Source organism: Lineus longissimus, chromosome 18 (assembly GCF_910592395.1).
Source record: "Lineus longissimus chromosome 18, tnLinLong1.2, whole genome shotgun sequence".
Classification (NCBI taxonomy): domain Eukaryota; kingdom Metazoa; phylum Nemertea; class Pilidiophora; order Heteronemertea; family Lineidae; genus Lineus; species Lineus longissimus.
The window spans coordinates 6,724,379-6,741,974 of record NC_088325.1 but is presented as its reverse complement, the minus strand read 5'-3'; the positions used below and the strand labels follow the sequence as shown (position 1 = coordinate 6,741,974).

Sequence of the window (17,596 nt, the reverse complement as noted above, 5' to 3'; positions counted from 1 at the left end):
CATAGCTTCATGCATGAACCAACGGTGATTTTAGGGCAGCATAACAAAGTTGTCGGCTGCTTCCCAAGAACCGCCAATTCTTCTTTCTGATAGAAAAGTTCTCTCTGCCAGAGGCAGTCAATTCAAGTTTGACAATAATGCATGAGTGGCTAACACAAACGTAGTAGACTGTGTGCATGTCATGAGCAGGTCCCAGCTGAAGAGTTGGATCGAAACGACGAAAAGGTGACTTTGATAATGTGAATGATCTTGAATATTCGAAACGTTAAGCTAGTTTCGCATTTAGGGCTGTAGGTTGAAAAACAATCACACATTGTTGCAATTATTGATGGCTGACAACGTTTCTTGCCATTTTTCGATAGGAACAGTAGTTTTTGAGATATTTGTTTTTGTTGAGTTTAAACGCTTTATGGCCGAGTATGAAAGTCGATTATCCTAAGGATAATGTTCCTAAAACTAATCGTGTTGATATCCAATACACTTTAATTTAATTTAAGCTACTACCGGATTTGATGTCACATTTTTGAACGCGACCTTCACGATTACTCGTTTCTGCTAGAGCGAAGTACCGTTTTGGTTTTATAAAATAAATTGTTGAAAAACTATTGCTCGTAGGCCGAGTTCAGACAACTGCAAAACCACTCAAAAAAGAACAATAATGTACATAGTTATATTCAGCTAGACTTTAAGATACTGTCTTTTCATTATATTTGAAATGCATAAAGCTAAGTCACTCCTTTCAACACGGCCACGGGTGGGTGTCGCCCCTCCCCCCCCCCCTCCATGAAAAACTAAATAGATATTGAACACTATGAGTTCTCTGCATGGTATAGTCTAACCAACCACAAATTCATTCTGACTAATTTGACAGAGCCCGCCTATCATGACATCATTTTATTGATGTCAATATGTTAAAGTTGAATAAGGTCTAGAAATGTTGTTTAGACTCATCAGAACGGTATCAATAACAGCGACATATCAACTGACATCCTAATATTATGTCAACAGTTACTTTTGTTATACTGATATTACCAGATGTTTCCTACCCAGCCTGGTGTGTTAATATGATAGAATCCATTGTTCATGTCTTGGAAGTCCTTTAGATACAATTTCCATGAACATGACAAGATACTAGTATTTACCTACATTTACAGCATGTCGAACGTCAATGTTTTGTAAACTAATTAGGGATCCTGACGACTGCCTCGCCTTGCAGCAGGAAAGTAATGTGCTAATGAATTATTCTGGGGTGTACTAATATTGGTCATACTCTATGCTGTGACTGTCTCCTGTCAGTCATATCAGCACCTCAGCTCAAAAGACAACAAAGCTAGAGGTATATATGACCGTGTCGCAGAAACTATCAGCAATAATCTCCAGCATTCATTCAACCTGTCTTACGCTTTAACTGTACTATGCCAGTGTCCGTGTCACAACTCAGCAAGGATGGCAAGACACAGCGTAACTGCTGATCCATGGCCATCCCAACATATATACTCTGTCCTTTTGATAGTCTCCCCGGTTTGTGACTGTATAGCAGGACAAATTTCCGCATGCGTCATGTTGTGACTGTCACATGTAAGTATTTACTCAACAGGCCACGGATGGATGTGACTGTTTCCCTGGGACAATCAAAAATTGTTTTAACTACGCGGTTCCTACGTTAAAGCTGTGACTGTAATGATAACCTTGTTTCAGTGTCACAACACCATAAATCAAATATGAAAAACAAGATGTGATAGTCCCATACTCCACGTTATGCTTTGGCACTCTGGTCTCGGTCTCCACAGAATGGGAATGAAAGTGTTTGTCTTCACATAAACAATCAACAACTATGATTACCAATTAGACCTGCGATATGCTGAGAAGTCTCCTATTATTCTCACATCTCAGCCAACATGGATATTCTCACGCATTTTGACCTGTGCTATAATGCGACAGCCTATTATAAGTGTCACATCTCAACAAGCATGGAACGACGACCGGGTCTGACTGTCTGTCCACGGACATGACAGAATCATTCAACTATATTCCACTACATTTAGGCGTGTTAGGCGTGCGATATGCTGCGACATCTTGCATTAGTGTCATATTTTAAAATACACGGTTAGACGGTGATGTGACTATATTTTCAGGAAAAATCAGCGATTAGTCCTGCACCGTATGGCCTGCGTTATTATATGATAGTCACCTACTGTTACACCTTAACTGACTTGGAAAGACGGTACGTGTCTCTCTAGGAACGATCTGCAATTTATTCCAACTCTTTAGGTCATCGTTATGCTGCGATAGTCTCTTATTATTGTAACATCTCAAAATACATGGAAAGACGGGATGTGTCTTTCTCTACTAGTAGGAACAATCATATCTGACTTTAAGGCCCGCGTTAGGCTGCGACAGTCTCCCATTAGTCATGTAAGTGTCACACCTAAACAGACAAGGAAGAACAGGCTAGTGAATGTCTCTCCAGGAATTGCAATTCACTTTATTCCCAAAAAGATGTGGCTGTGTCTCTAGAAACAATCAAACATAATCCTTGCCTCACACATGTCCAGCAACTCAACAGGTAAAGACAAAGGGGACGCGCCCGTCATGTTGTAAACAGTCATAAATATTTTAAGGTCGATTTATGATGTGACTACTAGTGGCACACACAGTCTCGAATTTTTGTAATTAGTTACTATTGTTCCCCGGGAGGTTATTTTGAATCTATTCATGTCACCCAGTTCGGTATCATTGTTCTTTGCAGTGGGTTGACTTTGGTGAGAATTAGTTTGGTTTAAGACAAGTGTCTTGTGGAAAAAACACACCACTAAATTCTTCATACGACAGACAAACTCAGGAGATCGCTAAAGACTCATCACAGAGCAGAGCGACTGCTGATGCACGACAAATTAATGAACGCGGATTGAGCATTGCGCTCGGTGACGGCGATTGTTGCCTCATTACAATGAACGGTAAACATCAAGTAAGATGGGAAGTTATACAGTGCGTATCAAAAAAAGGTAATCCGAGATCAGAGAGTTGATATGCCAAGGTTACTGATTTTGACAACATTCATTTGGGTTACCATTTGACAGGAGCCCATCACATGTCTATCATCACTTCTGTTACACATTGACCGATTACAGTGTTATTGAAAAATGATCCGATCAATTGCGCTTTTTCCAAGTTGTGCCCCCCCCCCTCCCGGCCCCCAGCATAAAGAACGAATGTGGCCATTAGACTGTTCTTCCTACTTGTAGAGCAGTGTATGCGGGCGACTCTTAACTTCAGTTTTGTCAGTGCTCTACGGCTCTTAAATTTCACGCTGGTCCACCTTCCGAAGACACGCCAACCTTTCCAAACTTTCCCACCATTATTTGACCCTACTACATCTCAATGTCCTATGTGGTGGAGAAAACACCAGATTTTATGTTTCCCTTTGGAATATCTATGTAAAAAAGCAATTAATTGGCTCTTGCGTCATATGTTCGCGAACCTCGCTGTTTGGAAACGCTGAAACACAGATTGGCACATTTTCTGTTTTCCCCTCATGGTTTTTCTTCTAGTTGTCTTTTGTATGGAAACATAAAAATATAGTGGGGACAAACACAGGAATGATGTTTCACTGGCTTAAGCATCCACTTACGGGAACTTAGATCCTCGAAAGTTCATATTTTGCTAAAAGAAAAAGTGGAAAGTAAGGTGTATGTAACCCTTGCAAGTTTATTGTTGGTCAAATAAAAAAGAAAACCTGTTTTGATTGAGGGACGAATGTATTTTTAGCTCAAAAGAAACATTTCTATAGACACACATTAAAGGATTACCTGACATCAGGAAGTTGTGGTCATTCAGTGTTGTTCGTATAAGTCTTATTATGTTGAATGATCCAAAAAAGAAATTAGTAGTTTGGTGTGATAATCCGATGTGATATATTGCGAGATAATCACCGACGAATAAGGGTCTTTGACAGTAATGGCTAAATGATAATGTGATAGACAGCTATTTTGCCGTTTTGTTGCTAATGCACCACCCGAGCAGCAAATATCATAAACCATTTATTGATACTGCGGTTTAATTTACATATGTATAAAAAGGTGATGGCATCCGGTGGTTTTAAGATTTTGTCTGTTCAGATGCTGCAGTAATGACAGACTGACGTTTTTACTGTTATTTTCTGAAGCACAGCGCTACTAATACAAAACGCTATGTCGAAGCGCCAGTCTATCTCCGCCTTGCGAACGTGAAGCGCGGAAAAAAGTGTACAATACACTGACGCGAGGAATCGGTCTGATACGAACTTGGCTAAACTCGATTCACACTGATAGCGACCTTCAACGGTGTCATATGGACGCACTCATACCATGCATTGCGGATCGGGTAAAATCCTAAAATAATTTTTTTTTTATAACACACTTAATGAGGTTAATGTTTATTTCTTGATGCTTATTTGGAATCATCAAAGGCCAACGCGTTAAATAAACGCATCGGTTGTCATCAACATAATTATGATAGGGGAAGAGCCTGCCCGGGAAGGGACACTCAATAAATGAATTGCCTCTGGCCGCATAGTTGACTTTTTACAAAATATAAGCAACGGCATTCTTATCCGCCTCCTATGTTTCATTGTGGAACTGACAACTATCATGAATATTGAGCACGCTAATCATAATGGTCGGGCTTGTCGCGCCCCCTGCAAACCAACATGAAAATAACCGTTTAATAGATTATACTGTCGAAAGGTATCGAAAAACTGACGAAAGGTCTCGGAATTCAAGAACTCGAGACTTTTCGAGAGGCATCGCCACTGAGCGTGTAATCCGATTAGGAATCCCTGCACTTTACGAGTGATTTACGAGAGATTTCGTGACCGATGCAGATTTCGAGAGTTTTCCGAGAGAAAAACGAGAGTTGGTGTTCGTAGTGTAAACATACTAATATTCTGTGACCAATACCTTTTAGAATTTACTCTTAAGATGGCTATTGAAGTACACCCCTCTTCGTGGAAACACTAACACAGATGATACAACTTACCTGGTTTGAGGAGCTTAAATTTGAAAACCATCGCTTGAAATCCGCTCGTTTGCACAGAACACGTATAGTTATCATAATCGGAGGATGTGACGTTTTTGATTGACAACTTGCTCGACGTCGACCCGGATGTAATTTCATATTTGGACAATGAGTTTGAAAGTTTAATGTCAGCTTTGGACCAAATGTAACCAGTTGTTGCCGGAGTCGGTTTGGCGATTATGAAAAGTTCGAATGATGCCTCCTTGCCTATCTCTCCTTCCACGTCATACTTCATTTTGGCCTCTGGGTCTATTCTAGGAGAGTCTATGGGTGAAAAGGGAGTTTCAGTGGCCATTATGCATAATGCACAGTGCGATGCATACGGGGAAGATTTTGTAAACTGATGAAAAGTGTTAGGTTTCCTACTTTTCAGCCTTTTGTTGAGACCTCTGTGAATTCTTTCTTCTCCTGTGTAAACCCTGTTGATCGTTTGCCGAGAATCTCTCTGTTCAAGCCGTCAAGTTGAGGAGAGATCAGTTACATGGTGGTTGGAGTGCCAGGCTCATATTTATAAGGTCGTGGGTTCGACTTTTTTCGTCTTTGTGTCATTAAGAAGGCATATAACCCTGCTTCTCACCACCCAGAAGTAAATTGGTACCTAGCAAGCATAGGTGGCGAAATATGAATGCCAGTCCTGAGCGCTGTAAATAGCGGCAGGTCGGACCAGTCAAACTCCCAGAGAGTAGATAAAAGCTTAAATCATGAATGTACGGGCCGATACTGGGCGATATAATGTACAGCGCTTTGAGCAACTGTATTAAGTGCTACACAAATCTCTTGATTATGGGTTTGCTTAAACAAAAACAGAATCGACAATGAATCATACTCACAGTATACAACGAAATCCTGTACAGTGCTTGCCTTAGAGCCAGCATCATTTTTCGCAACACAGACATATTTTCCCGCATCAGCCTTCTTGACGGGTGAAAAAAGCAGAGTACCAGGTTCTTTAGTCCCAGATCGTGACACAGTGGTGCCATTTTTAGTCCACGTGTACGTGACTGGTTTCGTGACGTTTTCATTTTCGGCATTGCAGGTAAAATTTGCAGTGTCTCCAACTTTGATCGGTGATGGGTTTGTGACGGCCGGGGTGAGGGGTGGAACTGAAATCAAGAAAGGAGAGAGAAGTCAGTAACTGGGCGGCATAGTAAGAAACGTGTAAGCCTATATCTTTATCGTTCTTACATGCAGAACCCAATAAATGGAGAAAGTGGCCGGCCTTTATATTCAGGCCTATATTCATAAACTCGTGGGTTCGACCCTGGAAAGGAACTGTTTCTTCGTCTTTGAGCACTTGAGAAGGCACAAGACCCAGTGAGATTTCTTCTTTCCACTCGAGAGTAAATGGGTACCTAGCTAGCATTGATGGCGAATATGAATGCCAGTCCTGAGCGCGGAGGTCGGACCTGCCCTACTAAATGCTTAAATCATAAATGTACATGTACAGGCAGCTTGGCGTGAAAATATAAAGGGCTTTGAGCAACTGGATTAAGCGCTAAACAAATCTCTTAATTATGGGTTTGCTTAAACAATACAGAAATGCATAAAGACTCATACTCACAGTATACAACGAAATCCTCTTCAGTGCTTGTCTTAGAGCCAGCATCATTTTTCGCAACACATACATATTTTCCCTCATCAGCCTTCTTGACGGGTGAAAAAAGCAGAGCACCAGGTTCAGTTGTCCCTGGTGACACAGTGGTGCCATTTTTAGTCCACGTGTACGTGACTGGTTTCGTGACGTTTTCATTTTCGGCATTGCAGGTAAATTTTGCAGTGTCTCCAACTTTGATCGGTGATGGATTTTTGACGGCCGGGGTCAGGGGTGGAACTGAAATCAAGAAAGGAGAGAGAAGTCAGCAACTGGGCGGCATAGTAAGAAACGTGTAAGCCTATATCTTTATCGTTCTTACATGCAGAACCCAATAAATGGAGAAAGTGGCCGGCCTTTATATTCAGGCTCATATTCATAAACTCGTGGGTTCGACCCTGGAAAGGAACTGTTTCTTCGTCTTTGTGCACTTGAGAAGGCACAAGACCCAAACAATACAGAAATGCATAAATACTCATACTCACAGTATACAACGAAATCCTGTACAGTGCTTGCCTTAGAGCCAGCATCATTTTTCGCAACACAGACATATTTTCCCGCATCAGCCTTCTTGACGGGTGAAAAAAGCAGAGCACCAGGTTCTTTAGTCCCAGATCGTGACACAGTGGTGCCATTTTTAGTCCACGTGTACGTGACTGGTTTCGTGACGTTTTCATTTTCGGCATTGCAGGTAAAATTTGCAGTGTCTCCAACTTTGATCGGTGATGGGTTTGTGACGGCCGGGGTGAGGGGTGGAACTGAAATCAAGAAAGGAGAGAGAAGTCAGTAACTGGGCGGCATAGTAAGAAACGTGTAAGCATATATCTTTATCGTTCTTACATGCAGAACCCGATAAATGGAGAAAGAGGCCGGCCTTTATACCGCAGCCACTATAAGAAAACAGCATCCGGTCATTTCGAAAAAAGTTGGCCTACAAGAAGAACTCAGTCTGATCTTATTTTTTTGGATGAGTTTATTTTCGCAAAATCAAACGATGACTCACATTGATCGTTCAGACGACTTTTCATCTCTTAAAATAAACCTGGCACCGACTCGACTGGTCTAACAGTTTTTGTGATTATAAATGAAATCCATAATTTACATCACCAAGAGACCTGGAACTTGGGTATTGGAAGATATAATCATTGAATGCGAGGATGCACTTTATGCGAGTCTAATACATACAATAACGAAAAGATCGAAAGTAACACTGTTTTCATGATAGACTGAATAATTTGGTCCGAGGACCCGGTGTAAAAGAAATACAAGTCCGCCCGGAACCGAAGTTCTACGGACCTTGGTGCCTAAGGAATGGGGCCCTACCGTTCCTGGGCAACGATTCCTATATAGTAGGTAGGAATCTGATTACTGGGGGACTTAGATTTCTTTTACAGCAGTGACAGAAATTAATATCCCCCGTAACCAATGTCCGTACCCATTTAAATTGCATACACAATAGAATGTACTATGGCATATAATAGAACATGCGTTCTAATATCTAAGGTTTTGGGGTGTCGGCCAGCCAATCACTCGTAGTCTAGTGGTCATGGTCCCTGCCAAGTCAGCAAGAACCCTAGGTTTTGAGTCCTTCTCGGTCTACTCTTTCTTTTTTCCTTGTCACCTCTTGCATAATCGATTACAATCATTCGACTGATTCATCAATTAAGGAATGGGTCGATCACATTTAAACCATATTCATCAGTCTAGCCTGCTTTCTAGACCAATAAAACGCACTTGGAAACTTGTATTGGCCTTCATTCCTGCATTTCTACGGAACCAGGCCTATCCAGCTCGTTGCAGTATCTCGAGGAAGCGGTCAATCCGCCGAGCAGTCTTAGATTCCTAGGAAAGAAGGTCTGGCGGAGTTAGATTCCTTGGAAAGAAAGTCCGCCTGGGACGCTGATTACTAGATTTTGGACCTACATTCCTAAAGAGTCACGGTCCTAGGACATTGGTTGCTAGTAATCTAAGTCCTAGGACTCCAGCTTCTAGTCGTCCAGGACCGTAGGACTTTGATTCCTAGGAGTTAGAGTCCGGCCGACTCCAGCTAGGTAGGACCTGGATTACTTTTACACCGGTGCTAGCTTTTGACACGTACTGTGCCTTAATCAAGTATGAGCAAAAAAGTGAAATATCCAAGTTAATACATGCAATGCAAATTGTAGAGTAAACACAAAAGTTGTTTATACACTAGATTGAAAACCACAGAAAAACAAAGCGATCAGGGTTAATAAGGTTTAAACGTAGACAGGGGCAAAAAAGGTGGGAAATAAGGTAATTAAAGAGTAGGAAATAAGGTAATTAAAGACAAAACACCTGTAGGGTGCACAGAGGAAATGACGCATTATATTAAAAACAACAATTATTAGAGGTGAACTAAAAAACAAGGTGAACCAAATAAAGGTGAACTAAAAACTTAAGATCAAGATAACTGCTCACAACACACGATTTTCAAACGATCTTTGCATCCGACCTCTGAAAGATTAAGGAAACATCTTATACATGTCCTCTACAGCAAGAGGAAGTCGCTGAAACAGAATCAGGAACAATCCCTTCTGAAATTGACTTCAGCTAACAACACAGAGTCATTTCAAAAGGTAGGTGATGAAGCTTGGAAACAGTGAAACCTTGGAACCAGTGATAAACCTTGGAAACAGTCCTAAAAATACATTAAACATGAAATAATGCCATTGGAACCTAAGGTGGTTACGAATCAATATTTGGAGCTTATTTTTAAATGATCAGATCGGATATTTGACGGTAGTTTAGAAATCAGTGGCATATCCGATTCAACAATCTATTTTTTAAAACAACCAAGTCGTACCTCGCCTCGCGTGTACAGTACTGAGCTCCCAAATATGGGCATGCACGTGACGACACGCCAACCACACACCCATGATATGGACCAATCAGCGCTCCGCTTACGACGCCACCACACGGGGCCTATTTGAACTACGGAGCGGTGTGATCATACAGGGTGATACAAAGAAGATTGACTACATCATGCAGTACCGGCTGGCACTTATCCGTACATCTTAAACATGACAAGAACGTAGAAGAAGGTTTATTCCCAAACATTTTTAGCCGGGTTTGGAGATGAAAAATGTGAACAAATTCCTTTACCGTGAGCGATTTCGTACATCTTCATGTACACATCGAGGGATGTAGAGATCTTTTCGTAATGTCACCAATTCTAAGCGGACACATCTTTTAGTGATTCCCGTGTGCATGTTTTGTCCTATCTACCGAGCTTTATCAGAGCATAATATATACAAAATGTTTCTTCTAATAAACAACGTTTTATTCTAGTGTATGGAATACAAAACAATCACAAAAACTTACTTTTGCTTTTATTGAAGAGAAATAATTAGATATTTGCAATTGCGGCCCGTCATGAATATAAGTTTATTTTTTAACGATAACAACGCATTTCTAGTGCATTCCATGATGACGTCATCATCCACCAAAAGGTTGATTCTGGAACTACTGACAAATTGCTATGGTCTCACTAGCAAGTGGTGAGCAGGTCGGGATTGTACCCTCGCAAAAAACTAGTTCCTCAATCTCGAGTGCTTACCATGGATACAGATGGGCTTACTCTATCCCAATTGCTGCTTGTTCAAATGTCAATGTCCGATGTTTTTTGTGAAGGGGTAGCTCTGACGATGATTTGAGGAAAATACCAGTTTCCTCTGTGCACTTACGCGGTGAGCAGGCCTCGCATACTATTTATAGCTCAATCGACTGGTTCCTGTGACAATGCACATGTAAAATTTCGAGGGCAAAAAAACTCAAAGAAGAGCTGCAATGACAGCCTATTTTTGTATAAAATATTGAAATAGTCGTCAGTTGGCTTTCTCAAGGTGATGAGTAGATGTGTATGAAAATGTTTTTTCGCCAGCCTTGTTAATCTTGAAGTTATAAGGCATAGAGGTGAAATTTTACAAATTTGCGATAACACACAAGGTGTCTCATGCATTGTGCTGCATCTGTATATGCATGACTGTATATCTAGACGATGCTTAAACTTGGCCAGATGTATTCTACAATAGACAAGCTATTCAGAAATGTATAGGTTTATGTGAGAGTAAGGTACTGCCAAGTCTACAGCCGTTGGAATAGGGGTATGCATGAAATGACGTCGGGTCATTTTTGGAGGCAGGTAGGCTTGGCCTCCGCGACGGCTAGTAAGACCTATGGTGGCACTACACAGTGGGGTCGGGGTCTGTTTTGTCCCCCATCCCCGAGAAAAGTAGTTCTTAAGACGCAGGCCGTTTTCATGTTCCTGAATGGGTCAATCGTATTTCAAATATGGCTATTTTATGACCCTAGCTCCTGTGCAATTTGAGGCGGGTTTCAATCCCCAGTTTAACCTCACTATATAACGTACCTTCCATCTGCCACGCGAGGTTGGGCGTAGTTGTGCGTGTATCAATTATGCTCGTCTAAATTCTAGGCCATATAGCTAAAAAATAGCCGAGATGACCCCATGTTTTCACATCAAATAAAGAAACAAGATTCATTTGGCCATATGTCGGTGGTAATGTAATTCCCAAATCATTCATTTTGAACCGATTGATGCCCGTTTGAAGATCGCACACATCCTGCCATTTCTTGGTCAATTATACAACATTTTCAGGATCCAAGTGGTGTCAAAGGTGGCGCAATCCATCGGTGCACTTATGAATTAAATGCAATGAAAATGCCGTAGACTTCATCTCTGGATTCATACGAACCCAGAAATGTATAGATTATGGTGCCTGTGATGTATGATTAGGCCTCAACAGGAACTGAAAGACTACCTCGTGTCGGTTGCCCGGGGCCAATTTGACGCTGCCCTTGACACTGTCCTCTGCACTGTGTAGTATCACCCATCAATAAAGTCAGCTGGGACGAGATCGGCAGTTGGGAGGGTATAAATCGTGGAAGGAACGCACCCGATTTCACGCGGTACTTGCACAGTGATTCCACGGTTTAGTAGTGACTATTCCAAGGTTCATCACTGGTTCCTAGGTTTCATTGTTTCCAAGCTTTATCACCTACCATTTCAAAATGCTATCAAACAACACTACAAGCAGAGGATTGAAACCGCTCTTGCACGCAAAGACAAGAAATTGAAACGAATATCCCCACCGTTCCTTGGGAATACATCAGAGAAGGACAATCAAGTTGTAAACATATCAAGCCATAAACTGACCGATTTGGAATCTAGTGTTCTATCGCATGGTCTGAGTTTTTGTCCTACCACCAAACTGGACAAAATTCAGCTTTGCGGTGATATGGAGGACTACTTTCGCCGTCTCCGCCTACGTGAATATTTTACCAGCCAAGACATGGAAAGTGAGGATAACCCAACGGCAGAACCAGTAACGCAACACCACTCCTTATATTACCTCCAGCTAAATCGAGGCTAGCCATTGTGCCCCCGTTTACAATCAAGTGCATGCATCTTCGAATTCAGGTATTTATTCTTGAAAATGTTCTTGAAACTAACCGGCCAGAATTACTACAGTTTGCTATTTTGAGGGAGATGCTTGCAGTGTAAGCATTGACTTTTTTTTGACATACCGAATACATCAAACCTGGTTTGTGGCCCTTTCTATACGTTTGGGTTCACCAACAGCAAGCGCTTTTTGGGTTTGCAATTGACCACAAGTTAACGCGCGCAAGCGACCACAGAATATCCGAACAGCTATACGTAGTGGCGGGAATGACTCGAAATACAATAACAAAGTTGTAAGTGGCGGTCGGCACGCGATAATTTCAGATTTTTGTTACAAGTCTTCTCTTTTATGGACGGTTGCATTCGAAAAATTATTTTTGTAAAATATAGCCAAATGTGCATTCCAGATCCCAACGATCGCTTTTTTGAAATATTTGGACGGAAATAGGCAATAGGCAATATTCAGGAAAATTGTAAACCGAGGCCTTTTAGGGCATTTATTTGCTGATACCAATTAAATGGAATGTATTTTTGGAAAAAACCCCGGATTGTTAGCACCTGCACGCACCATGCCTCGATGTGTGATCGAGTTCAAATCTGAAACAGATGTGTCGCATCGTAAAGTCTGTAGGATTGTTCAAAAATCAAATTATGATCTTTAATTAAAAGCTAATTAATTCTATTCTAATCAGTAAAAATTGATATTTTCTATGCAATCGGGAAGATAATGGTTGGAACTAAAACATACATATAAATAAATAGATACCCTTTTGTGAGTAATTTGTTATAGATATTTTTGTTTGCAGCGCACACAAGATGTGTCTTCGGTGAACCCTAGCCTTAACAATATTACCCAACATGTAATCTCAGCCTGGTTGTGGTCTTTTGTTACGTACGTCTCGTTATCGTTTCATCGGTTCATTTTTCCAGGAAGAAAATTATGTACATGTATTCTGCATTGATTTATATATTTTTCAAACTTACCTAAAACATCCAATTCCAAGGTTGTGGCCTCCTCTCCATTAGCCTCACACGTCCAATTCCCGCTGTCCGAAATTTCAACATTACTTAATTGAAATATATATTCATTCGTATCACACTTGACGTTTGTTAGTCTTGCTTTATACTCTTCTTCAACCACTAAACAATTGTGCGACATATATATCTCCTTTGTGTTGGAATCGCTGCCCTTGTACCATATAACACTACTAGCGATTCCATTCACAATGTTACAATTCAGCGTTATTGTTTCACCGAGGCGTGGACCTGAATTGCTGATGGTATTAGTTACCGTTAACTCTAGAGTACCTGAAATTAGAAAAGCAACACGGTCTTTTGTCAACGAAAAACAATATGAAGTAACATCGTATCAATGTGTTGACGAGGTAGAACAATTCAGTGGTAATAGATCATTATTCGAACGAAAAATTGATGAAACGAAGCAGATGTTTTGAGTGACTTCGCAGCGCTCAAGCGATTTTGGTTTCATTGAAATTTCCTTCCAACCTGTGACATCTCCCATAGTTGTTTTAATTTTTTAGTTTTCGAAAAATGTATTCAGGCTTCCCCAGCCAACAAGCTGGGGAAGACTGTTGATTTTACTCAACCAAAAATATTTCTTCTTCTTATTATTATTATTCGTATCATCACTTCTTGGGCCCAAACGGTTATGAGCTTCAATGAAATTTGACAAACGTATCAGTTGGGGGGGGGGGGATATGAATGAAAATGGCACTGTCCTTTTTATCATTGATTATGTAATTTGCATGAAATCGAATGTTTTATGGCTAATTTTAGTCAAATTTGGACAACTTCTCCGTAACCGCTTGGCAGAGAGCACTAAAACTTTCAGGAATAACAGGTGATATGTTGAAGTTGTCATGTGGTTTTTTTTTCAGTTATATAACTAATTTGCACAATAATGAGTTCCGATATGTTGTAATCAAATCGTTATCTCTCTCATGTCGAAACCTTTTCCCAAAATTCTCTGTGGACATTATAAGTTCAATAATATATCAAACTATATTTTCAGCAAAATTCGCAGTGGACAAGACATCTCTCATCAAATCTCTCTCTTTCCTTACACGCATTCTTTTTCCAAATTTCTGTGTGGACAATAACCTCTCGAGAGATTATTTTAAACACATTTAATCAATCTGAATCTCCCTCCTCGATTTCGAAATCTTGTTTAAAATGTATCTGTGGACAGAATAAGTCCAATGATAAATCAAACTTTATCATCAACAAAATTCTCAGTGGACAAGACATCTCTCATCAGATCTCTCTCTCTTTCCTCACGCGCATTCTTTTTCAAAATATATCTGTGGACAATAAATTTCAAAAATACTAAAGAAATACTGTTTCCAAATATCTCTTCCATTTCGAAATCTTTTTCCGAATTTATTTGTTGACAGTATATTATATCAATCTGTATTATCAACAAGATTCGAAGTGGATAAGACATCACTCATCAAATCTCTTTCTGCTATTTCTTTTTGCATTTCTTTTCCAAATTTTTCTGTGTAACAAATTAATTGTCAGGTATGCAACTAACTTATGAACAAATTATAAGTAAACAAGTCATCCCTCATCAAATCTGTCTTTCATTTAGAATTCCTTTCCCAAATTTATTTGTGAACAAGTTCTTTCATTTTTTCAAGAATCAAAATTATATCCCTCTTCCATTTCGAAATCTTTCTTTCAAATTTAACTGTAGACAGTGAAATTTCAATGATATACAATGTATCAAACTAAATTATGAAAAAAATTATCTGTGGACAAACTTCTCTCATCAAATCACTCACTTTTCATTTCTGAATATTTTTTCACAAATTTCTCTGTGGACTGTTAGATTTTATTGAAACTATTAAATCGTATATTACTAACACAACTCTCTGTTGACATATCTTCAAATCTCCATTGTACAGTCGAAATCCTTCTCGTAATATATCTGCGGAACAATATGTTTTCAAGAATCAAAATACATTCCTCAAAATCCTTTGCCAAATTTATCTGAGGACAGTTTCAGTGAAAAAATTTTGAATCGAATTACCAGCAAAACTCTCAGTGGACAAGACATCATTCTTAAAATATCTTTCTTCCATTTCGAAATTCTTTTCCTTAATATTCTGTGGTTAATTTAACTAAACAAAATATATTCTCATAGAATTTTTAACCAAAAATCTTAAGGGACAAAAGGCCATCACATCTTTTTGTTCCGTTTCTAGATTCATATGATATCTCTCTGTGGACAACATTGAAAAACATGAGAATGAGAATGAGAAATTAACCTTTTGTGGATACCTTTTCGACAAATATGGCAAAAATTGGGGAGAAACACTTTTTTATGACACTCTTTGGTTTCTAAGGACGTTATTTAGTCCACTGAGAAATATGGGTTTGTGACAGAGAAATTGAACATTTTGTGGACATGTTTTCGTGCACCAAAAATATGTTGTGTTCGAAATTGAAAAGTGTTAGCTATTTAAGGACGCTTTTTAGTCCACTGAAAAATATGGCTTTGAGCGACAAAAACTTTTAGAATTTTGGGGGTAATTTTGGTCCACTGAGTAATTTGGCAAGGAAATATTAATGTCAAACATTTTGTGAACATAATTTGGTGCGCGAAAAAAGATGGCTTCGAGATTGAACTTTTTGATGACTGAAAAATTTAAGTCTTTGAGACTGAGAAATTTCACATTTTGAACGCTTTTTGCCCTCAAAGAAATGGCTCTGTGATGGAGAAATAAAATATTTTTGAGGACATGTTTTGGTCTACTGGGCAATGTATCTTTGAAATAAGGAAATTAAACATTTGTGGACATTTTCCGTGTACTAGCTAAACAATTTGGCTTCGAGATTGAGGAATAAACTGTTTAAGGAGCATTTTAGTCCACTCAAAAATATGTCTTTTAGACGGAGAAAATTTGGCATTTTGTGGACGGGGTTAATCCCCAAAGATGCCTTCGAAGTTGAAAATGTTGTGGACATGTTTTCATGAATAATATAGTGAAACATTCTTAAGAGAAAGAACTGTCGACAGAGAAATGAGGGAAAGATTTAGAAAACTGTCCACCAAGAAATGTGGAGGATGATTTCGAAATGGAAGTAGAGATTGAGGTTACAAGAAAGCACGTCACTGTCCACAGAGAAGTTTGATAATAATATGTTGTGAAATTTTAAAAAGAAACATAATTTCGAAATGGAACAGAGATAAATTTGAAGGTAATTTCGATATTTGTGAATATTATTATAAACAGAGAAAATAAGTAGAATTAGCAATGTATTTCTTAAAAAAATAATATTCAATGATCTGTAAGAAAGTGTCCACCAAGGTGTCAACAACGGATAGATGCAAGGTTGCACAAACTTAAATCGTGACACTGATTTTGATTTTTTTCAGTTACATAACTAATTTGCATAAGAAAACACTGCGGGGAAGCCTCCGAGGTTTGCCCCGCGACCGCCGGACACCTCTAGTTGTTTTCTTATTTGGTTTTCGAAAAATATATTTTTTAATTTGAAGTTGGCCGCTGATTCCCGTTTTCTTGACCTAGGTTTAGGTCTGGACGACTATGGTTATGGCTATATTTGCATTAGGTATAGCCCATAGAACTATAAATAAGTAGCAACTCTGCTCTAGTAATGATGTATATTATTGCAGCAGTGCGATAAAAGAAAATGTAATGTACATAAAAACGACTTACCTCTGAACATGAGAAATGAAAGTACCGAAAGTTGAAGAAGCTTCATCGTGATTGCGATCAGAGTTGTGGTGGGCTGATAAATTTCGAGTATATAGTAATTAGTTCAGACTATTATCATGTCAACTAATGTCTCCGCTCCGGGTACGGGTTACTCCATTTAAACGCGATAACCAGCTCTAGGTATACAATTTCGTGGAATGCGATGGCTCTTGGTGTTAAGGCATAAAGTTTCGTGACAAGATGACACCACACGGCCCCTTCTTGATCTGACCTATTGGCCTTAATTCCCGGCAATGGTCAACATGAAAACTATCAGATCTGTATGGTTTTTTTAAACAAAGCATTACACGTAATATGAATGGCATTCGATACATCACCGTAGTCTGACGGGGCTGGCGAATACAAATATACAAAGAAGTATATTATATACATAATTATGTACTCTGATTTACTGCACGGGACCTCTTTATTTAACAAGTTAACATTACCGGACTCGTGACTGTAATAATCATGTTGTTGCCCTATTTGAATTTTTACGTTCTATTCACTATGCAATCATGTTGATGAATACAGGCAAACCCTTCCAGTTTCAGAGCATATGTTTTCATAATTCATTTATGAGAGCTAATGGTAGATTTACTATTATAGATACATGTATCACGTTATTAACCTCTTGGATTACATAATCTACATGTAGTTCAAATCGACGCAATCACGTGACGCGCGGCCTTTAGTTACCAAATCTCTCCCTTTTCGTTGGGCTCAGAAATCATATACCACCCGAGGCGACATCTGTTACGT

The 17,596-nt window shown here is 39.4% G+C and overlaps 1 protein-coding gene across 1 annotated transcript in view; it reads right to left on the bottom strand.

The window, feature by feature from the left end:
* LOC135502552 (hemicentin-1-like) overlaps positions 1–17,052 on the bottom strand; it is a 51,553-nt gene extending 34,501 nt beyond the window's left edge. Inside the window, exons 1-6 of the mRNA XM_064795503.1 lie at positions 16,796–17,052; positions 13,074–13,397; positions 7,132–7,404; positions 6,617–6,886; positions 5,886–6,158; positions 5,017–5,319 (exon numbers count right to left, since the gene is read on the bottom strand). Of these exons, the coding sequence (XP_064651573.1) occupies positions 5,017–5,319; positions 5,886–6,158; positions 6,617–6,886; positions 7,132–7,404; positions 13,074–13,397; positions 16,796–16,841 (1,489 nt within the window). The 5' untranslated portion in view covers positions 16,842–17,052. The remainder of the gene's footprint in view (positions 1–5,016; positions 5,320–5,885; positions 6,159–6,616; positions 6,887–7,131; positions 7,405–13,073; positions 13,398–16,795) is intronic.
* Positions 17,053–17,596: the final 544 nt, after the last annotated feature.